The 23,664-nt window shown below is 39.8% G+C and overlaps 2 protein-coding genes across 3 annotated transcripts; both read right to left on the bottom strand.

Moving 5' to 3' along the window:
- Positions 1–3,834: 3,834 nt before the first annotated feature.
- trpv4 (transient receptor potential cation channel, subfamily V, member 4) lies at positions 3,835–17,375 on the bottom strand. The gene is made up of 17 exons (XM_008418708.2): positions 17,101–17,375; positions 16,181–16,262; positions 14,937–15,382; positions 14,357–14,532; positions 12,633–12,785; positions 11,668–11,808; positions 10,064–10,362; positions 8,648–8,824; positions 8,404–8,562; positions 7,791–7,886; positions 7,618–7,691; positions 7,177–7,342; positions 7,029–7,095; positions 6,610–6,899; positions 6,188–6,315; positions 5,316–5,437; positions 3,835–5,213 (listed from the first exon to the last, which is right to left on the bottom strand). The coding sequence occupies exons 2-17, from the start codon at positions 16,187–16,189 to the stop codon at positions 5,116–5,118; spliced, it is 2,601 nt and encodes an 866-aa protein (XP_008416930.2). The 5' UTR covers positions 16,190–16,262; positions 17,101–17,375; the 3' UTR covers positions 3,835–5,115.
- A 1,984-nt stretch (positions 17,376–19,359) lies between these two features.
- On the bottom strand, positions 19,360–23,074 carry gltpa (glycolipid transfer protein a). 2 transcript variants are annotated; one of them, XM_008418707.2, is made up of 6 exons: positions 22,921–23,074; positions 20,451–20,509; positions 20,237–20,370; positions 19,972–20,122; positions 19,836–19,890; positions 19,360–19,763 (listed from the first exon to the last, which is right to left on the bottom strand). In XM_008418707.2, the coding sequence occupies exons 1-6, from the start codon at positions 23,021–23,023 to the stop codon at positions 19,708–19,710; spliced, it is 558 nt and encodes a 185-aa protein (XP_008416929.1). In that variant the 5' UTR covers positions 23,024–23,074; the 3' UTR covers positions 19,360–19,707. The 2 variants fall into 2 exon arrangements, with proteins under 2 accessions (XP_008416929.1, XP_008416927.1); XM_008418705.2 differs by having other exon boundaries at positions 19,360–19,890.
- Positions 23,075–23,664: the final 590 nt, after the last annotated feature.

Here is a 23,664-nt window from a genome sequence, read left to right as displayed (position 1 = left end):
CATCCAGATATGATCTTTATGTTGCTCCATTCATCTCCCCAACAACTCCTGTTTTTCTGCCCCCGTTCAAGAAAAGCATCCCTGTTTGCCGTGTCCAAAACTGCAAATGAGCTTTCACTTTTTAGCTGTGGTGGCACCGACTTAGTGTTAAAACAACAGGCAACACTGGATTTTATTTAGTGTAACAGAGTAAAGAAGTGGCAGAATGCATACAGAAATGTTCAGTTTTTTTAAATTCTTCTGTTTTACTATTATACGCTACTTTCTTTCAGTTTATCGCATAAAGTCTCGTTGATATAATGAAATTAAAAAAACATGTTTGCTTGATATCTAAATTAAATGCATAATGACAGCCTTTTTTTTTTTTTTTTGTAATCTCATAGCTAATCTCCGCACTTAACAGCACAGATATCCTCAAGAACTCAGCACAGACCCTTCCTGTTCTCCCTCCTAGTCTCTCTGCCCACCGAAAACACCAGATAATCCCCAGGCTGATGAGGCAGCCGCCTCCACCAGAGCATGCGGCGGCACTGGGAGACACCGAGTGCTGATTTCACACACACTCGCTCACACAGAAAAAGAGCTCTGTGGAGCAGAAATGCTCCTCTTATTAGCAAAACTCATTCACCTGCATGCCACATTGAGTCCTTGGCAATTTCACAATAAATCACAAGAGACGCCCACCGAGGCCGGCGGAGCCGAGCTGCAGCTCCGCCACGGCCGTGCCCTCGCCTGTCAGTTTAGACACTCTGAATCATTTCGGGTTCACTGGCCTCATTTCATCTCATATGGACTGAAAGGTCATCTCACACGCCACCTGACCAATATGTCTCTGGCTCTTCATCTCCCAGTGCTTCCAGTGATTGCTCATTCTATTTAGAAATGTCACTCTTCTTGGCAGAAATATTTTGTCGGGAAGAATTAAAGAAGAAAGTCAGGAAAAAGGGGAGGATCGTTTGTTTTTCTGCAGAGACAAGATGTCGATTTTTTATGCACATACAGTGTCCTGGAGGAGATTAACACCACCTAAAACGTTCAACATCTACATATTATGTATTTTTTATGTGATAGACCAAAACAAAGTTCAGCCAGGAAACTCCTTCCAATTTTTTAAATGCATATTTATGAGCCAATTTATTATAATTTTGAGTTTGTCGTCCAGGATCCATTCTCTGTGGAGATGCTGTTCTACAAGTTATGGAGTAGTGAGTGCATCTTTGCACTCTGAATATGGATTGTGCGTGTCGGGAACTGAGGAGAGGGTCTCTGACCTTGAGGCCTAAGCGGGGTGCTGAGGTTTTTAGAGGGGCCGAAGAGAACCGGGCAGAAGCTGCCAGCAGCAAAAACAGCATGCAGGAAGGAAGCAGGGAGTGAAGTGTTGAGTACATTATTTCATTAGACTGGCCAAATTATTATGAGATACTTTTCAGCATGTAAAAACGATTATGGGTAAAGCAGCAGCGCAGACAGGTTGACTATCTGAGCAACAGCTCCAAAAAGCTCTGCTCACATTTGTGTACTCCACAAATCTGGCATTTATGAAAGAGTGGCAAGACTGTTGAAAAGCACAAGACGTCCTGTTTGCGATTTGACACAAACTACTGTATATAAGGTAAAACAGCAAAATGTAGAGGAAGGCGCTCTGGTCAGATGAGACCAAATCTGAAAACTTTAGCTTATAAAACAGTGGATGGTAGAAAATTAAGACCCTCAACCCACCATCCCCACCTTGATAGTGGCAGCATTATGCTATGTGAATGCTTTTCTTAAAGAGGGACAAGAAGCTGGTGGTTAATAGGAAGATGGATGGGCCTAAATGCAGGGGGGAAAAAACCTGCTGGAGGCTGTAAAACACTAGAAACTGGACCAGAGATCCAGCTACCAGCAGCACAACATCTCTAAAATCTACAGTAAACTGGTTTGGACTAAAGCATTATTTACTTGTTAGAATAAGCAATTCAAAGGTCTAGACCTAATTCCAGCTGAGAGTCTGCTGTAAGACTTTACATGACCTTCACAGGCTCTCCTTCCAGTTTGACCACGCTTAGCTGTTTTGCAAAGAATGAGACAATATTTCTGTTTCAGTAGCTGCACAAATCTGATAGACACAGTCTAACAGACTCGCTGCTGAAATTACTGTGAAAGGTGGGTCTACAAAGTATTTACTCAGACGAACACTTTACCTTCCACTTCACAACCGTGCATTCTTTTTGTTTGTCTCCTTAAAGTGTCTCCAATGTGAGGTTTGTGGTCGTAGTGTGACAAGATGTGAAAGTTCAAGATGTCTCAATGCTTTTCCTAGGCACTGTAAGTTGGTTTAAATGATTGTTCACAGTGAACGGTATGATGTTTCTGCTCTGTTTCAGAAGATGCAAGTCTGAAGTGTCGCTTAGTCAAAAAAAAAAAGGGGGGGATTTAGCACAAGTCCGGTCTTGTGTCCTCATTAGACCAGTCAGCCTAAACATCTTAAAGCCTAACTGGCTGAACAATAGCAGAACAATTTGTCCTTCCAAAACCTAAGCTAGTTAGTCACCATCAGACCTCCTGGCTGAGGGAGTAAACTTTCCCTTCTGTGCGGTTACCAAACAAGGGCCGTTACAACACAGTCCCGTCTGGCTGTCACTTGGTTCGTTGAGACACTTTTGTGGCAGCCAGCAGACGCCTGCTGCAAGCAGACGAGCCATTTTGTTAACAGCTCACACTTCCTGTGCAAGCGTGTGGTTCCAGAGTTGCTGACAGTGACACTTGCAGGACCGAGCCCTGCCCTACTTAACGGGGTGAAGGGAGGAGGGCAGGCCAAGTTGTCAGCAGTGCTAGGTGCTCACTGCTTAGATAAACCTGCAGGATTAGTGGCCCAGTTAAAGTTGGGGCAAAGAGGATTAGCCTCTTCTTGGAGGTGGTGAGAGATTCCCTGTGTCCTTCAGCGCTGCTGGCCTCAGACGCAGATGGGAGAGAGGAGGAGGAGGATGTGAGATGACGGATGAGGCCTTCGCCATCATGAGTGTGAAAATCTTCAGAGGAGGAGGAAAAACAAGGTGAAATGATGAAAGGGAAAAAGGAATGAACCAGTTTGTAGTTTTTTAGCTCTGTTAGGAAAGAAGGAAGATCGCTGAGGACACCTGAGGTCGTCTGGAGAAAATATTCCAAAGAAGCAGCATCCTCTGCACACTGACCTTTCAATATTTGCAGTCGAAGATTACATTTATAATATCTATGTCCAAAAACAGCACAGCAGACAAAACACACACACACACACACACACACACACACACACACACACACACACACACACACACACACGCACACACGCGCACACACACACGCACACACACGACTTTTCACTCTGTAAAAACTTTAGACCTCTGCTGCCATCAACAGACCAACGTTGGAATTGCAGTCATATTAAACAACTTTTTTCAGCATTAGGGTTTAATTACATTCTTTATAAATAATTTCATAATTGTTGGTGATAATATGCTGTTTCTTGAAAAAACTGTCCGACTTGCATGCAAGCTAGTTTTCCTTACTCAAAAGAGGTTTAAGGAGACATTTAAGTTTTTAGTTGATAGAAAAAGTTTAGCACTGATTAAAAACAAAGTTGTAATGTTTTATGCCTCAATCACAAACCAATTTTTATATTTTCTAATTCTTTATCTAATTTAGTTGTGTATATTAAAAAAAAACATTTTTGTTCCCAGAATTTGTTTTCATTGTGGATTCTGATTCACGTATCTTTTATTGTTTTCTAATCTCATTTAAAATGTAATTTTTTTGAAGATGCTGATTATATATAAAAATAATCTTCACCTGCACAGAAACAAATAAAGACTCAAGTTAATGGTTTATAAAATCTGTCAGTGTTTACTGTTCTTTATGGCAATGTAAAAACAATACACTAATGCATAGACATGTTGGAGAAATGTAAACAGAGACCAATGATTTGTGACCTTAAGGCAGTAGTGGACCTGTAAAAACAATGAAACGCAGGTCCTGTAGCACAATGATGCACATGTAACCCTGCATGCAGCCGATGCCCATTAAGGGAAAAAAGGGACGACGCTGTTTAGGGCACAATGCCAACTGCACTGAAAACGCTGCAGCAAATTGAGGGGAAGTATACAATGGTTCGGACTAAGAGTTGATTATGCAAATACCGCAGCTGCAAAGGAACAATAACTCTGCAAATTCAAAGACAAGCCACAACACGAAGGGCTATTGTCTTGATTTGCATATTTGCTTGACAACTATAACCTGCCCATCTTGTTCGGGATGACGTCTTTGTATTCATGTAATAATGTGCACATCAGAAGTTGGCATAGTGCATTGTTTCATCTCAATTGACAGCTGTTCTGCCCAAGCTGCCAGTTCAAATCTGTTCTTTTCATGGGAGTGCATTTCATTAATACAATATAAAGAAAGATTTTAAAAACATATGGTGCATAAATTGGATATATCCTGAAACTTTGCACCTACGAAATATTCTAAGCAGCATGCAGAGAACAGTCTCTAAGGTTAAGTTTTTAATATAAGGTAAGCTACTTGCTATCTCTATCTTTGCTGGATAACACTTTTGGAAAGAAAAAAATAAAAGATCTTGCAGTGTGATTGTAGCTGCAAAAATAATATAAAAATGTGCTAATGCAGTGATAATCTGTTTATGCTTATTAGAAAAGCTATAAAGCTGTTTACTTTCAGAATATAGGAACACTCCGAATGCTGAAATGATCCGATTTCCCTGAGTGATCGCCCACTACTGTCTGACATGCAGAGTTGAACAGAACATTAAGGATTTAGGGTTCCTACGCCTCTGTACAAGTAAAAACAAAAACAAACTAATTACAAACTGCAGCTTATCTTCTACCAAGAGCAAACATTTACTGTTACAATATCTCCGGGTTTGTTTTCACCTGTAACTGTGTGCTCAGTGTCAGTCTGCAGGATTAAACCTCTGTTATTTTACAAATAAAACATTATATTACTCTACGTTCTGCCTGTGAATTTCTGGCGTGAGTCATGTGCGAATTGGGAGGCTTATTGACCAAAAATATCTCCTGAAACGTAATACCAGAGTCGGCGGCTTTGACACAAGAATGAACAGAGTCTCTGCAGGCTTCGCTATCTTGGCGTCAGGGGCTCCATCTCTACCACCAGATCATGAGAGCGAGGGCCTCTGCTTAACTCCACCACCCGAGGGATCATAGTGGACCAGCGGTCTGAGGGAGAGAAAAACAATCCAATCGTACACATGCATGTGGTTCAAACGACTGGATTCTGTTAAACGGGAATGAATTTAATCACAGCCGTCAGGATCTCACCTCTCCTCAGGCTTTTGACACCTGGCTGCACCCCGTTGGTTTGGCTCATATCAGTCTTGCCCGGATCCTCACTGATTATTGCAAGGTTCTGATTCCAGTGGCACCAATTTACCTCGTCCACCCTGAAGGAGCAACACACCGTTCTGACTGACAACAGCCTCAGATCTGTTTGTGTTATGTTGTAGACTAACCAAAAAGTAGAGAATAAATTTAAAGTAGAAAATGAAATGGAAACAAAGATGGCCAAAATAATGAGTAGCTCCATTTGCACTTTGTCACAAGCTATGTGGTGAACACAGAAAAGCTGAGGAAGAAGATGCTTTTGGTCAGAAATATAACAACTGTACTACATGAAATCTACAAAATAAAACAGAGTGTGGTGGTATTATGCTGTGGGATTGTAGTACAAATAGAGACTTAAAGACTTTATGAAGGGATACCAACGTTTTACTTGAACAGTTTCAATCAAAGAATATTCATGTGTTGGAACGGTCCAGTCAAAGTCCAGACCTAAACCTTTGTCACTTTTCAGATTTTCATTCGCAAACGTTTTGAAAACCATTCATCGTTTTTCTTAAACTCCACAATTGTGTGCTGGTTTGTCACTTAAAACCTAAAAAAAAAATCACAAAATAAAATCATAAAATAATTGTATTTTTTCATATATTATTATTTAATTCATAATAAATACAATAATAGTATTTATTTTTTTAATAAACAAAATAATTGTATTTATTTTTTATTTTATTTATTTATAATTATAAAGTAATAATTTTAATCATAATTATAAAATTTTTAGTGTGAAAACGTTAGTTTTTTTTTTTTTTGGCATCATAGGGCTGTATGAAGAGGTCAAGGGTCCCAGTAAATACCTGAAACACCACCGTCGATCTGGTGAACCATCTAGGTTCTTCCCCACAGTCACCATCTCCCCGGCTCGGAAAGACTTGCGAATACACACTGGGAACGCGCGCTCGATGTCCAAGATAGTCGTTGCCCACTGCAAGTAAAGCAAGTCAATAGCAGGGATTCAATTTGAGGGACTTTCAGCTAATTTGGCATATTTTTCTGAAGTTCACCCATCACAGTGACATTTGCTCTTTCGGCGAGATAATTTGGACTTTGTGGGTGTAAAAGTTTGCTATGTTAGCTGGATTTTGTCAGCAGGATAATTTTTTGGGGGGGAGGGGATTTAAGGATTTAAGTATATCTGAAATCTCTCTGCGAGAATCCTCTTTTTAATCTAACAATTATAAAAAGAAAAAAAGACTTGGGTTAGAATAAAAGCCGTCACCTGAAGTTTCCAGATCTTCTTGCTCTCTTTGGATACCTGTCCCACTGTCTCCCCCATCAAGGCAATCAACATGTTGAGTAGCAGCACAAAGGTGAGGATAATATAGGAGACTAAGAGGATGAGAAAAACTCCAGGGTATAGTGCACTGTGGATCATGTCCAAATCTCCCATCCCGATAGTCAGTTCGAACAGGTCCAGAAGGAAAGTGCTGAAAGTGTCTGGGTTCCTGCAGTAGGTGGTGGAGTTCTTAGCAGACTCCGTGGGACAAACTGGCAACAGAGACACCAAGGCTGCAGGACAGAAACAGAGTAGGGCGCTTAACATGTCAGTCTAGAAGCATGAGGCTAAATATGAGTGAGGCTCACTCATATTAGAGTGAGCCTCACTCAGAGTTAGAGGGAGGCTAACTCTTAGCTCACCTGAAGCATAACCAATCATAAAGAGCACATAGACAAGCAGGAATCTGAACAGATCTTTGAAAAGAATCTGTAAGGTAAAAAACAAGAAAAGTCAAGGTATGCACAAAGTGCAGAGCATTCAGTCAGGGGTCAGAGTTTATCATCTGACCTTCTGAATCATGATGCTGTAGGTACCAGTGAGCTTCAGGCCTCTGGTAAAGTAAAGCGTGTTCATCCACCCCAGGACGAGTGCAAACACCATCACAGCGACGTAGGCTTTGATGCCAGACAGGTAGAGAGCAGCAGTGATGATAATCAGGACAGCGTAGATGAAGCTGGACAAAGCAGGAGGAAAAGATTTGTTAATGTTGTAAATGAAATGGAGCTTATTAAAATATCAACATCGCAGCTGATGATTCAAATCAACATGTGTTGAACTGATGCCAGACATCCTCATCTTTGAAACTATAAAAAAAAAAAAAAACGGCAAGAAGTGTGAGTAATTACGTGATTAAGTGGGTGACTTAATTAAGAGGATGTTAAATTTGCCTTGGATAAAAGTCTTAAAGAGACACAAGAGGAGGTACAAAGATGGAGGAAAGAGACTTACTACAGCAGCTGAAAGGATCCATCAAAAACTAAAGATTTCACCTCAGGACACTTTCTCAGCAGGATGTTCTTAACCTGCAGAGACACACGGAAGCATTTCACCGGCAACACGTTGTTACATGGTGGTTTAATGACACAGTGACTACAGGGAATAAATAAGGTATAATAATTTACATTTGTGAAGAAAAAGAAGATCGCCGATGCCAGTGTTACAATCTCTCCAGCCATCCGTAAATAGTCAGATGAGGTCTTGTAGGGGTAAGGAGGCGGCTAAAGAAATGTCCCAAACAAAAAAAAAAAGGATTTAGTTAAATCGGTGTTAAAATTGACTGCAAAGACACACGGGACAAAATTATACTTAAACTCACACACATTCAAAAATTATATGTAATAAAGCTCTTAAGCTTGTCTTTGTGTTTAATGTGGCAGCTGAGTGCCTTCAGAGATGAGAGATTTGACAGCATTCTTCTGTGATCTCCTCAACTGAGAGCTATGGAGTAACTTTACATGGCAGGTGCTCATTCTCTTTCAGAAAATATCGAAGCAAGGGTAAAGTCTTCATAAGCCTTCTGTGAGTATTTGTTATAGACAGATGAAGGCAAGCTTTCATGTTTTGGCCACAATTGCAAACACCATGACTGGCATAAAAACAGCACCAGTATCACGGAAAGAGCAGGGAAAAAATGTGGGTGGCAGCATCATGCTGTGAGGCAGGGGAGACGTTGTGTTACATAGAAACCAATAAAATAAAGCCAAATATATGTGGCTAACGCTGAGTCACACCAACCTCCTTCATTGTTGGGTGGTAATACGCCACCAAGGTGAAGATGATCATGGAGATGAGGTAGGACACCACGCTGATGTAAAAAGTGGCAGCAGCAAACTTCTGCCACTTGGCCATCAGCAGCTCATTGATGGGCTCCACAGCCAGCATCTCGTGTACTTTCTGAAGAAAAATTAAGCATTTAACATAAACTAACACCCTTTTTTTTCCAAATGCAAATAAAATATTCTTGGGATTTTTTTTTTACCTCATTGCTGTTGTATACTAGAATCTCAAGCACAGATGGTTCCTCTCCACATGTGTCCAATGAGGACAGGTCGTAGAGGGAGGAGTACACTGGACCGTAAGCCCAGTCCTTAAATTTACGTGACAGATGACGAACTTCTTCATCTTTGACCTCACGTCGAATGATATGCTGGAAAACCTGGAGGAATATAGGGGAACTGAGTTCTAGTCTTTGAGATTTAATTTAAAACTCAAATATATTTTAGAGAGAGAAAAACAATCTTGAAAATAAGAGACATAAATCACAACTGGCCTTTTAGATGTTTTTTGAACCAGACCATTTTAAAACACATATCCTCTAAAAGAGGAAGTACTTTTGTATTCATGGATGATAATGTTGCACCTGTAACGTCATCATCTTTAAATCTGTCAGTCTGTTTGACTGTGGACAAAAAAAAGACCTTTCTGACAGAACTATGGCAAATAAATGTGCAGTTGCTCTTTGGCAACAGAAAAAAGATGAAAAAGATCAAGTGAAGACATATGAGGTAACTCTGTGGAAGCAAACAGCAATGAACAGTTTTTATTTTTTTTAAAAACCCTCTGTTGGACAGATTGCCCCCAGGATTAGATAACAATTAGATCTGGAGAACACAACATTGGCTAGGACAGAGAGTTTATACAGAGTCAACTGTTAGACCTGTGGGGCGACTGTGTGTTGTTTGTGAGCATAAAGTCTATCAAGTTAGAAAGTGCATACTTTTACAGAGGTCTTAGCTTGTTTTTTTTCTGTACAAAATGACTGTGAATATCCACCAATAATCAGTCTAATTGTTAAATCAATGCCTCCTCTCCCCAAACATACATCCAGATTGTTTAACCACAATATTTAGGTTAAACACTGACTTGTTTTGTTCTTAGTGTCTGATCCAAATTTCTTCTGGGTAAAACTCATTTGGAGTTGTGTGTCCTTGGTGTGATATTGTTTCACCTTCAAGTACACTGAAACCCTCAGAGGCCGTAAATACGGGGCGCTTATGTGGAGAAAAGTGAGACTTGCACGATCATTGCATGGCTGACAGAGGAGTGTTGATACCCTGGACATCAAAATAACAAAGCTGCTCAGAACAAGAGCAGAAATCCCAATGTTTGAACTACATCCTGACAGTAATATAGCAATTTAAATGATAAGTCACAAGTTGTCATACTGAAAGCCTTAATTCTTCACTGAATTACAGGTAGACTGGGAACATTACAACAATTCTATTCTATTCTATTCTATTCTATTCTATTCTATTCTATTCTATTCCATTCCATTCTATTCTATTCTATTCTATTCTATTCTATTCTATTCTATTCTATTCTATTCTATTCTATTCTATGTTTAATAATACAGACAGGATGCATGAGGATCCAATGACACTGTGAACGTATCTACCCCAATTTTTCCAAGTTTGGCGGCCATCATGAGGGGTGACATGCCGTCGTTGTTGAGTATCGTCTCCAGGTTGCAGTCTGGGAAGAGCTTGGCACACTTAATCAGCAGCAGGTCGTACATCTTTGTGAGGAAACGAGTGTTGTCCTTGGTGTTGTCGGCGATGTGCACGAGCGCGTGCAGCACAGTGTTTCCGCGTGAATCCTGGCGCCGCAGGTCGGCCTTCTTGTGTGGATTTTCTGTCAGGTAGTGCACTATGTCAGGCTGGTTGGTGCAGGCGGCCAGAGAGAGGGGAAGCTCACCTGAAGGGGAACGGAACAGTTCCTTCAGATTGAACGTATTAGAAAAAAAAAAAAAAACATGAATAGCAGGGTTAATTAAGAGCCGTAGCTGGCATCTGTAGTTTTTCACAAAGCAGACTAAACACGGATCACAGATCCGACTTAAATCCTCTGCATGAAAGCTGCACAATTAGTGGCTGTTCGAGGGAGGGGCGCAGAGGGGCCAGAGTGCCAAAGGCAGCTGCTGAAAATGAGCCGTTGCCATGGGTGACAGATTACTTTGTCACCTCACATAGAAACGCTCCTCTTCATGGATTTGCACGGGTGCATGCAGAGAGTTAGCGTGAGCCTAAATCCCATTAGCCAACAGCCCTGCCAGGTTCCTGTTCACCTCACCGCAAAGCTCCGCAGCAAATTACTCACACTGTGCCCCGGACACGCTGGGATTGGGGAATGACAACCATGCTAAGTGAAAATAGAAATCCTCACCTCTGTGCTGAAAAAGGAATATGACACTTGATTTTAATCGAAAAAGTTATTTGGATTTAAGAAAAGGTAAAATATTATAAAAGTAAGCAAAACTTTACATTTTTCTACTTTAAAGAAAGACTTGTTGATTCTTTACGACGATTGCTAATGAATGTTTTATTTCGTCATGAATAAAAGAATGAAGCAAATATTCCAAGAGGTTCGATAGTAATGACTGAGGTTAAATTGTCACTGTAGCCAGCAGAGGACGCCATTAAGCTTAGTCACCTCTAATTGTTTGTCCTGCCTGCGTTAAGGTCAGAGAGGCTCTTCCTACCAGTAGAGGATGTTTACGTTTCCAAACTGCAGAACACAGACATCTTTCACTGTCTCAGTATAATGCTCGTCTTTTTACATGGTTATGGAGCATTTTAAGTAGCAAATTCTCGTACCATACTTCAAAAACATTTAGGTGGAGTATCCTGTCCACATTTTTCTCCTGCCTGCCAAAATCTGCCACATTCAACATAAAAAGAGGGTGAGGTTCTGATGTCACTTTCATTTTTTTTTTTTTTTGGCAGCGAAGGCATCTGCGTCTTAGAAAAAACTTTCCATGCTTTCACATTTCAACGCTGCCAGCCACTTCGGAAAATAATTCAAAACACAGACGTGAGTTAAAAACAGTGTAACCAAAATGGGTAGAGGGGGAGATAGAAATGAGACAGCGAAATTACAAGAACAGCACATTATTGCAAAGATAAAAACCAGACTTGGTGAGAGTCAGAATGAAGTGTTGCAAGACTGGAAACACAGAAGCACAACAACGTCTGCTTCTTGATGGCAAAAACGTTGCTTTACCAAAGTAGAAGTAGCCGCCCTCATCTTTGGGCTGGAAGAAGCGTCCCCGGGCTTGAGCGTGGACATCTGCTCCCTTCTCCATCAGCAGCTTCACATAATGCTTGCAGCGTCGCTCGATGGCGATGTGGAGCGCCGTCTGGCCTGGAGACAGAAGACAGCTGCAGGAGTTACTGCCATTCAAACCATTTCATAGCGGTAAATTGCAAACATATCACCTAAACCGAGGCTTTTTCCAAGATTTGATTACACAATGTAGGCATTTGCATTGTTGACAGAAATTTTGCAAGAACAGTTGAGCAAGGAAAAGATTTTCAACTCTGCAGTGCAATTCCACAACATGACTGTTGGGAAATGCGTCTTTGTAAAGTTGATGGTGTAAGTATGAGAGAAATCTGATTGACTATATACACTGACTATTCAGAATACCATACATTTGGTATGGTACACCAAATGCACCATGTCATGGTACTGTGCTCTGTAATTGACCACTTCGGCTGTTCACCTAAACAGACACCTTGTCACAGCCATGTTGTGGTATAACGTGAAGGCCTGTGATGCTGCGTTATAATCTAACCCTCCTTTAAACTCTTCCACAGCTTTCTCCCCGACTTGTCTGCTGTGTTGTTTTGTGTTTACGATGCTGTTTGGTCCCAAACGTTCTCTAACAAACCTCTGAGGCCTTCACAGAACATCTGCATTTATATGGAAAGTCCTTTATATACAGAAAGGCTCTGTTTATTAACGAGGTTGCTTCTGTATGGCCACTGGTTGCATTGATATTTATTTAGGGTTTTCAAAGTCAAAGGGTATGAATATAAATGAACACTACACTTCTCAGATTATAATAGTCTGAAAGGTGTTATGCAATGATCAACAGTGAGTTTCTAACAATTGCAACTACAGACAAAAAAAGATGACTATGAACATATTGTATAACATGTCACATTGTGATCTTATTTTCCTACCTCTGTAGAAGACGTCCCTGAAAGGAGTGTTTATAAACTCTCTGAGGTTTCCCGTCTTCTCTGCAATGTCCACCAGCACTGGAATGGTTTCGTTCCGACCACCGTAAAGGTTGAGCAGGGCTTTGGGAAGACACGTCTTTCCAGTGGATAGCTCTGGGAAAGATTGTAAAGACAATTACCCCTAATTCAGTCTATTTTACAAAAATAATGTTCAAAAAAATAAATGGTTCCTGAAATCTCTATTCAGGAATCATAGTGAGTAAGCAGATGTAGAGAGGACTTGTTTGTTGTCGCCCACCAGAGACAATCTCTAAAACCAACCAAAAACAACATCTAAAGAACTGCAAACATCAGTTAAGCTTCAGAAATAAAAAAGCAGCCAAAAATCCCATCCATGGGAGGGTCCTAAGCTGAAAGCCACTGCTAAACTAAAAAAGAACACAAATAAAATCCACACAAAATATCTTAATTATTCCCAAAACTTACAGGAAATTATTCAGTGGACTGATGAGAGACAAGTAGAGCTTTCTGAAGGTGTGTTTGAATGACACATTATATTTGGATGACATGAGGACGAGAATAGGAGACCTTTGGTTTGTGACCTCAAATGGTTAGTTTGGATATTCCAAAGTAAAGTTCTCAGAAGATATTATAACAAAATAATTATTTGATAGCGCTCCACAATTGACACAAAACATTTAAACTGACTGCATTCTTGGAGGAGCTACAGTAGACTGACGAGTCTCAGCTGATCTGCTTGACTGATGCAACAGGCAGGATTAACCAATCTACAGAGAAATACAGATGTGGTTTGACTGAAAAAAGGTGTTATACAATAGATCTTTAAGAAAACCACAACAAATAACAACTTTTGCAAGATTTCCCGTCAAAGAATCTGAGCAAAGACTAAGTTCAAGCCAACCTGGCTTATGCAGCAAGACAACGCAAGAAAAAACCAAAAGGTTTTGGTGAGGCCTGGTAAAAGTCTGGACTTGAATCAAGTTGAGATGCTGTGGCATGATCTCAAGCCGACCATTCATGTTTGAAAACCTGCCAAAGCAGTTGAATTAAAACAATTCTGCAAAGCTCAGTGGACCAAAATTCCCCAAAGTCGCAACAGAACAAAAGCTGTAAAAGACTCATTGGCCGTTGTTGCGAAAGCTTGATGGTAGTTTCTGCCTCCAAGGATGGCACAAACAAATATTAGTTTTTGATGAAAATTACTTTTTCATATAGTGAAATCTTTGCTTCAAACATGTGTTTTGCATTTACTGAGATTATGTTTTTTAGTCATAAGACCTCTTTGATTATCTAAAATATGCAAAAGAGACGAAAAGGCAAAAACAGAAGAAATCTGCAATGGGGGAAAAAATGTTTCCCGGCTTTGTAAAGTGAAACGAACCCTTCATCTTTAACTATCAGTCAGTCAGCTATATTTATCTCCATGAGGTTGTCAGCAGTTTGCTGTGATTTCTCTCCTCACCCTGTTATAAGCTTGAGAAAACTTCTCAGACACACAGGAAGCTTCTATTTGGCCTGACCTCAACAGGACAAAGGCTGACATCACTCCACCTTATCCCCCTCACATCCTCTCAGAGCAGCTATAGGAACAGCAAGACCAGCAGAGACACACAGAGGACCACAGTTCAAGAGTTTAAAGGGAAGGACAGAGTGTCACAGAGAGGAGATCATCAAGAGACGAAGATCAGAAGATAAGGACTCACCTCTGAACTCCTCATCTGTGAGCCTCTTCTCCTGACTTTGCAGGTATTCCAGCAGACCCTTGAGGGCCTCTGGGTCTCCACGAGACACACAGTCGAACAGTGTGAAGCGAGTGAATGTTTTCAGTACTTTTGGTTGGTCGGTGCTTTGACTCTCATCCAAAGACATCTCTGTTTTACTGAAAGGACACAGAAACACAGATTAATGCTTCTTCACGTGCTGTTTTCACTGTCATATAGCACGACTACTGAAGAATACACCGCTTCATCTAGTGTTTATTCATAGAAACTATGAATGAAATGGTTTGAGTGAGACAAATGACCTTTTAAGCAACACCAGCACTGCTGAGTGCTCTGATAAATGCACCTCTCTGTGTGTATGGTGTATGATGACGACCAGGAAAAAGCATTAGCCTAAATATTACCTCAACGGCTACAGAGGATCAAACAACATACTCTCTGTTAGGCCAAGAACGGACACAAAGTGTGTGTGTGCATACTGACAACATTTTTCCAGTTTACACAGTTTATGAACGTCTCGTTCAAGCAATGAAGGAAACACACTGAGACAGTGCAGTCTCACCCTCTTGGGAGTTTCTTCCTGCGTTTCTTCTGATTGCTTGTGTCTCCATAGGTGCCATAGTCAAAGAGGGAGTCCATGGGGGCTTTTTTAGGTCCTGGCACCACATTTGACTCATACATGGTGGTTTCCAGCAGGTCCATTGGGTTTGTAATGCCCTTCTTGAATGCACCTTGAAATTTCATCCTGAAGTTCTGTCTGCCGTCTGAGGGCTGGCCGGGCTGGCCGGGCTGGACGCCGGGCTGAGCCTGCTCCAGAGTCGTATCCAGACTTGTGTCCTGTGCTGATTGGGAGCCATCCTCGCTCTCAAACAGGTTAGAGAGTTCAGACAGTGGGAATGCGGCATCATTTTCTGCCTGAGATTTCGCACCATCTCCAGCGTTCTCAGAAGGAGCACCGAGGGTGTCCGCCTTGACGAGGTGACACCTTCTGAGCAGAGCAGAGCGGCCCTGGAACGATAACAATGGCAAAATGTTGGGGAAACGTTTAACCAGAAACACAAGTAAATATTTCTTCTCCTTGTAGTGCTTTTTCTTTATTTTTTTTTGAGTCACGACTGTCCTGCATCATTTCTTGGGAAAAAAAATTCTAAAATGAAATTACATGTACTAAAATAAAAAAATGGCTACGTATGTTTTTTGTATATATTTCTGCGGTAAGTCTTCTTTTCTTACATTTTCTTGTGTAACAACCACAAATATTAATGAATTTTATTTTGTTTTTATAAACAGATTAACATGTACAATTGAGACGTTAAAAAAAACTTATGCTTTTCATATTTGTTTACAAATTAAAACCTAAAAACTGTGGCATGCATCGATATTCAATCTGCATTAAATCTTATTCACTACTTTCTCCCTGACTGTGTTGCTCTTTGATGTCGTTTGTTCACTCGTGTTCTGTAACTAACCTGTGAGGCATTTGGAGAGGAGTATTGTTTACACTGATATAAGATTGTGCAAAAGTGGAATAGTTGACTTCTAAAAGCAATCGGTTACACTGGATCTTATTTAAAGTCGTGAGGGTAAATTGTTTTGAATACAAAAGCACACCACACTTTTCAGCTCGTTGTGCACCTTTCTACTTTCTAAAACAGTTTTTTGGTCTATCACATAAAAGCCCAATAAAAACTGCTTTTGATTAACTGACAAGAAACTGGACCTTTGTCATTTTAAAATGAGAATAATATTGAAGTAAAAGTTAAAACTCAGTCTTCTGTAGAAAACCGAGTTTTAACTCTTCTGTACCTCATTCATGCCTTTTATCGCAGTGGTGTGCAAAATTTCACTTCAGGAGAAACTGGAAATGATACTGAAGCACGTGGGCAACCTGCAAAAAATAGCAATAAAAAGGTAATATAGACTGATAGAAACAAAAAAAAAATTGCGTGTAAAGGACTGCACAAGAACTTTGTTGTAAACATTTAAGACTTGTGGAAACCACACAAAGATTTACGCTAAAACCTGATGAGCCCAGACCTTCATATGTTTAGACAAAAAAGACAACACATAAAAATATTATTGTAATGAACCAGGAAGACTGGCATTTGTAGATCAGCATGATGTCATTATGAATTTTCCAAAGCAACCTATCAAAGCTGACTTCAGCGGTAAAAGAGCAACACAAACACTCGCTCTGGGATCCAACAAAGGAAGACGAATGACTTACAACCTCTGCCTGACACAAGGGATTATAATACCTTTACACTCCAGCAGGCATTTGAATAGGTGGCTTTTGTAAAGGCAAGAAGAGCCCGGTGTGTGCTTAATGTTTTAAAGTGATGGACGGGACATTAAAAGAAGCAAACTACACACAACACTCATTGGGTCCAGGAAGAGGAACTCCACAGTTAGAACGTGGGAGATCCTAGTGTTTCCTGGTGATAGTGTCCCAGCCCTGACAACTGCTGATGTGACATTGTCCACATTATCAGGAGGATGTGCGCATGTAGTTTCTGTGTTAAAATGACACACTAAAGACTCGAATCTTCTATTAAAATGTACCAAATTGAAGGAAGCGCAATATTGGTTGAATTTTTAAGATATGAGTCTTAGTGTGGGGGTTAAAATTTAGACTAACTTATAACACACTAATTTGTGCACTAATTTTGAGTCAAAATACACAATTTTCTCTAGCGTCTTTAGGTAGAAAAGATGAGGCAACTCACCTTTTACTCTGCTGATTCATATTTCTTTTCTTCAAAACTTCTCAATCCGCTTTGTCTCACAGTTCAAAGCTCTTGCAACTTATTTACTCTCTCCCGTCCATCGCTCCCGGTTCTTCGCTCCTGCTACCAATGTGTCTCCAACCAAATGTTTTAAACTTTGACCACAGTGCTGCCCTGCTACATGAGTCCAGCCACCGCAGACCTCAGCCGAACAACGGATGCTTTCTCTGATTTTGGGTGGGACAGACGTGGCCACCACCTTACCTAAAGAAGTGACCGCGGAAGTATGAGGTGCAGTACCACTTACAGCCACTAGAGGCGGACTACAGCACAAAGCTGCATTAGGTTAAACCGGGTATCATCCTTGGAAAACTTTTCCTTTTTCCTGGAAACTCAAAGACAAGTTGGGACAGTTGACGGTGCAACGCCAACGTTGAGGTAACAAGGTCCTCTTGTTTATTTCTGTCTTATAGTAAAAACCCGGAATGTATTTTTAGCGTGGCCACTTTAGTTAAAGTTTATTTGTCCTTACTTAAACTTAAAAAGAGCAGAGGTTATTAGTCATCTGCATCTTAGTAAAAATTAATATAATCACAATAGTGGCATGTTTCTCACCTTTTGAAAACACAGAGTTGAGTGGTCTACAAGCAGGGTGTGGCAGGCCAGCAGGCCCCCTGAAGGGGAAATCATGCACACAAAAAAAACAACAACAACAAAAAAACAGGTTCCACCAGAAACCCAAATCAAACACCAGTCAATTCCTCATAGTTCAGTGACTTTTCACGCTACGTTAGGATAAAAGTGTCATCCTCTTTAGGTTTGTTGATTTGATTCTGACTTACTTTGGGTTCTTGTCATGCTATTATTTGAGTTAAATTTACTTTGTTTCATAATGGCCTTTATGTGGTTTCACAAATGGTGTTACGTTTCTCACCTATTCAAATTCACAGAGGGAAGTCAGAAGGGATCACTTGTTGTCATGTAGCAACGAAAAACAGGTTTGTCCAGAAACCCAAATTAAACACTGTTTTCTCCTGACGGTTCCTTGGATTTCAGAGGCACTTCATTGTAAAATATTAACCTAGTTTTACCACTGACCTCTACGGTGTGTGAGAAAGGTCAGGTACTAGTGTTGGCTTTGTTTTTAAATATTTCAACTAAAGAGAGCATTTCTTATTGAGACAAAAATCAAACTGAAAAGCTTTTCTGCAGAGAATATAAACAAATGTACTTTAAGGTTTTATTTGTAAGCATGTTAATGAGACTCAGTCATGACTTTCTAAGTTTTTGAAACAATACATCCAAGTGTGGATGTAAATCAGTGTGTTGACTGCATACGCAATCTTAGTTGTCTCTTTATACACAACTTGCAGACGTTGCTCTTATTTGGTCATCAGTCATTAATTTGTCATCTTTGTTTTCTATTGTGTACACTCAAGAACTGTCCTGTTTCCAGTGAGCTCATGACTAGAAACAATCTCAGAAAAACATTTCTTTATAAGTTCCTAACCTCAAGGACTCCTCTAAAATGTATTACAATGAAACAAAATGACCTAGAAGGACGTCACAGACTGACCTCTGGGGAAAAAAATTGAAAAAAGCATACCTTAGTTTGAGCAAAGAAGAAAAAAATACATGACTTTACTTTAGTGTATTTTACATGAAAAATATTAATGAAAACAAAAAGTCATTTAGGAATAACTTTAAAATGTGATGTTAATTTAATAAAATTGAACTGAAATTAGAAAAGGCAATTTCGAAGTGGATTCATATTTGCCAGCAAATGCACTATACTTAATAAAAACACTGTAGCAACAGACAGGAGAAAACTAGACATTGGCAAAAGTTATGAGACGTGCTCTCTTTTTACACTGAAACCAAAGAGGAATAAGATTCTTCTTTTTCCTCTTACAGCTGAGAACTAAGTGGAAAAAAACTGTGGAAATCTTGTGGGAATATGTTAGTGTTCATTCATAGTCAGCCAAGTGGAAATAATCCAAAGAACTTAAATAAAAAGCAACTGGATTTCGCTCTTCGTGTTTCTTTAAGAAACAGGAAAAGTTTGTCCTGTTCCAGAAATATCATGAGTGATAACCTGCATTGTTCTCTCAGTTTGGCCATCCTGTTCACACATACTGACCCATGAAGTCAAGGTCAATTTATCTATACAGTAGAACTACTTGCTGTCCAGATAAGTGCTGTGGTTAGGGAAACAGAGACACATATCAGTCAATATAAGAAAAAAGAGAAACACAAAGATGAAAGCAACAGGGCCACTTTAATGATACACGTCTATTTAGGACAAAAATGGATGATCAATATTAGACATTTCTTTAAAAAATTTAAACAGACCAAAAAATCCACCAGAAGACAAAAACAAACAGCACAGAACATTATGATGAAGGTTTGATGGATTTGTGATGATTTTTTTAGAATCCTAAATTATTGTAGGATACTACGGTAGGTGGATCCTTTTCTCAAGTTCCCCCAAAGATTGAGAAAATTTGATGCTTTTTTAATTTAAAAACAATAACAGATTGAAGATGGACTTCTCCTGTGACAGTGAAAGGAAGCCATGATGCAGCTGCCCAACGAAGACTCCCATCGTCACACCTTGTAGTCCAGGTCAGCGTTCATTCTACTAAACATGTCATAAACAGCATCTACAGTGGAAGAGAAGTTGATGAGAAATTTCCTGATTTTTTCCAAGCATTCTTCCTCCTTCACATCCCGACCTTTGGAGAGTGCCTTCAGGAAATCTGACTTGTAGGGAGCGGCATAGAGAGCTGCCTAAAAGGAGGAAAAGTCATATTCAGGCTCAGCTTCGTGCATCTGATTCACACATAGCAAAACTCCTCACCCTGAACTGACCTTGAAGAGCTGCTGAACAAACCACCCATGATACCTTTTCAGGGCTATGTCATAAGCTTTGGTGATATTGACTCGGATGAGGTTGGGGTTGCTGCTGTCCTTTTCCCCGTCCACCAGGTTCTGCAGGAACACTTGGATAAATCTGAGACATCTGGAAAAACAGAGACCATGCATGAGTGTTTATGGATTTTCAAAGGTTGAAAACAAGAAAAATCATTTCGAGTTATGCAAAACTGAAAGAAATATAAAAAAATAATAATGAGACCTTTTGAGCCACATAAGCTCGAGCGTTGCTCCAACTTTAGGCCAATCACCTCCGTGCATTTCCTTCTCTGCCTCTAGAAGCATCTGAAGCGTCTTGTAGCGTCCAGGGTTGGTATCATAAACTGCCTTGATTTTCTGTCAGTTAAGACAGCGCACATCATTTTAACTTTGCTGTAAAATGAAGTCACAGCAGTGAACTCATAAATTACACTTACTGTGATGTTGCCGCATATATCAGATTTTACTGGTGCAAAGATAGTTGGGCCAAGGCAGTCTGAGGATGGAGCGAGAGACGTTTAAGAATTAAAACAAAATCACCAGTTTAATCAAAACATTTCTTAGGTTGTTAAGGGTGAAGCAATACATTTTAAAAGAAGCATTCTCATCTTTAAAAAATGGATTCATGCTTAGTTTGATTTGTCTCAGAAGTTCTTGCTGAAAGTAATAAAATTACAGGATTTCTGGAATGTGAAGGCACTAATAACGTTGAGCAATCCAAGATGATAATTTCTTTCTGTTGAGTTCATGCATTCAAACACCAAAGGAACTTGCTCACAAATAGAGGTTGTAAACTACTTAGTGTGCCACTGGTTTAATGACATACAAACCATTAGAAGTGCTAATAAATAGTTAATACCTGCAGCAAAAGCGAAATCGAATCTTAACGTGGTATTGGTCTTAGATCTCTAACTTTCCAAGTTGGAATTCAGAGGCTTCAGAACCGGTTCTGTTTGATCCACGTCAAACTTGGGCTTTCATGTTTGAAGTATGTACTGTAAACTCCAGGACTTTTTACACATGCTCATTATTAAACCTACCATTTCAAACTGAGTTGCGTTTGAACTTTGCATGTTCAGGAAATTCAAAGTTCTTCTTATAAATGGGGAACTATGAACTCTTTACTAACAGTTAAAGTCACCAAAATGACAATGCCTTTATGATATCAGAAGTTCCTTTTATTGTCATTGTGCACACAAAAAAAGCACAACAAAATAAAAAAAATAGCAACTCTCAAAGGTACGTCAAATAATTGACTAAAATGAGAATGAATAAGTGTATCTCAATAAATATAAAAATATAGTAAAAACACACAGAAACAGCCTAGATGGTAAGGAAAAATATTGATGGATGAGATAAGATGGAAGCTGATACGGATTCTTGTGAAACTTTTGACAAGAGGACAAGCTAAGCGAGGGGTACACATTAAAATTTTGTTCCACTTCTCACCCTTTCATGAAATTTGTGTTTTAATGTCCATGAAATGAGAATACTAAGTGCCAAAGTCTCCTCCATCTCTATTCTGTTGCACTGCGCCATTGCCACTCAGTGCCCCAGGCTCACTTTATCTGAGTCACCTTCTTTCATCGCCTCACTCCCAACATCTGGTTGACCACCTGGTCCTAGCGCAGATGTAATGGTCACTTTAACATCTTTAATAAAATGCACAATACTATACAAAGCAGACTTGGTCTTCATTTGCTATTTAAAGATAACAATTTCTACTTTTTCCAGCTTTTTCTAAGGGTTTTTCTGAGTGTGGTCAGACAGGAAAGCAAGATGTGAGACAGGTGGAAGAATTGCGGCAAAGATCAACAGGCCAGGACTTGATTACCTGCTGACACATTGGACCTCTTTCAACCTTTGAGCTGTTGGTGGGAACTAGTTATGACTGTCATCTATTGCATGTACATTTATGTATCCCGTCACCTCAACACTGATGGCAACATATCTAGTTTCAGAGATGTCCTCTTGTGTGGCATTCATTCGCTGCTATTTCATGTCTCATCACATGAAGAAACCCTTTATGATACTGAAAAACATACATTTTATACCAGATAAAAAAAAAAAAGTCTTGACTCAAAAATAATTCTGAGAAAATAGTTAAAACCAAAGTAATTAGAGCGAGTTGGGCAAAACTAAAGGAACAGTTAGGAATTTAATCGACCCCCATCCTCACAGCCAAGTCTAATTAGACAGACACTTAAATGAATTTGTCCTAGCAGAGTGCCAGACCTTAATAGCTTGTAGGAAAGTTGGCCCAGGCGTTTCTAGGTCAGGAAAAACAATAGCTACGAGGAGGAAAGAGTTTAATAGTGGCATCGGACTTGTTTCATCTCAAGGGTTTCACGTAGCAAATTCAATGGAGGGATTTCAGCATATTAATACAGAATGAAGTCGCACAAAGATGCATTGCTGCTCCGTGCCGCTGCTGAATGGGCCAGAGCAACTCAACACCGTACTAATCAATTTTCACAACTCAAAATCCAGGCCAGTGGATTAAATTATGCATGCTGAAGGATTGTGGACAACTTGATGGGGAGAAACACGATCCAAACCAGATTATCATTTGGAAAGAGAAGCCATTGTAGGTATAAACTTTGGGGATTTGTTACAACAGATTCAAACTCTTCAGGCTGTTTGTAATCAATGTCTTTCAAGTTAGAGACCTTAAAGTGCTAATGCTGACATAAATCTTGCATTTTAAAAAATCCATATAGCACTTAGCAGAATTTACACATTTCCGAATCTTTATCCCTAATATCTATTGTCACTTTATTTCTGTTATAGAAATTGAATACAATAGGTCATGGAATATGTAAAGAAAAAAAAACGCTTTTTATGCAGTTTTTCATCTATTTGCTAAGAAACTTCTACAGCAAACTGAGTAAACGGAGCTTAACTTACCAAAGAAAGTTGGAAGGTACGACACAGCATCCAGAAACGGTCTGGTTTCCACCTGTCTGTCAGCTGGCAGCTGCCTGAACTGGTGCTCCATCAGCAGAGCCATCTCTTTGGTGTGGATGCACTGTTAGCTTTGAAATGAAAGCAGTAGGCTGCCAAACTCTCCACTGCAGATTCACAGAGACACAACGAGAAGGAAAATCAACACACACACACACATCTAGAAACACACACACACACACACTCAGGTTACCTACAATGAGTCCAGGTCATTGAGGGACATCCAGCTGCTGGCCTGCTCATGCGATCAGTTGGTTACTAAGAGGTCTGGGCAATTGAGATACACATCTAATCCAAAGAAACCTTTCTTTATGTACAACTCTGTGTTTAAGTGTTGAAACATACCTCATTCTTAATCCTTAAGAATTTTTGTTACAAGTTCTCAACGGTTTTTGAAGGATCTAAATCAAGTCGAATCCATTTATGTTTATTAGTTGCAGACTAATAAAAACCAAATGTGCGAGACAGCTTCACTCTAGCTGTAAAACAAAAATCACAAAACTAGATAATTAATTTTAAAAAAAGCATCAACAATAAACAACCAGAAAATTGATGGAAAGAATAGCACAAAAATCTACAATGTCCTCGTGTCTGTCAGTTTCAGTAAGGGTGGCTTAAAATGATCTACAGTGCTCTCCAAAAATATCTTAAAATACTTTGGAAGGCACCATGAAAGTGATTGACAAT

Source organism: Poecilia reticulata, linkage group LG9, assembly GCF_000633615.1.
Source record: "Poecilia reticulata strain Guanapo linkage group LG9, Guppy_female_1.0+MT, whole genome shotgun sequence".
NCBI classification, from domain to species: Eukaryota; Metazoa; Chordata; class Actinopteri; order Cyprinodontiformes; family Poeciliidae; genus Poecilia; species Poecilia reticulata.
Note: the sequence above shows the minus strand (reverse complement) of the source record. Positions and strands in the feature narration are given on the sequence as shown.

Bases quoted from the DNA above. Each gene is read 5' to 3' on its own strand.
- trpv4 (XM_008418708.2), bottom strand. The intron at 10,363-11,667 runs GTAAAGCAACGT...GTTCCCCTTCAG, and splicing joins GGGCGGCTACTTCTACTTTG to GTGAGCTTCCCCTCTCTCTG. The intron at 7,692-7,790 runs GTAAATTATTAT...GTGTCTCTGCAG, and splicing joins TCTTCTTTTTCTTCACAAAT to GTTAAGAACATCCTGCTGAG.
- gltpa (XM_008418705.2), bottom strand. From the start codon at position 23,023: ATGGCTCTGCTGATGGAGCACCAGTTCAGGCAGCTGCCAGCTGACAGA. The intron at 20,123-20,236 runs GTCTCATTATTA...CTGTTTTTCCAG, and splicing joins GAGCTTATGTGGCTCAAAAG to ATGTCTCAGATTTATCCAAG. The intron at 19,891-19,971 runs GTCAGTTCAGGG...TCCTCCTTTTAG, and splicing joins TTGTTCAGCAGCTCTTCAAG to GCAGCTCTCTATGCCGCTCC.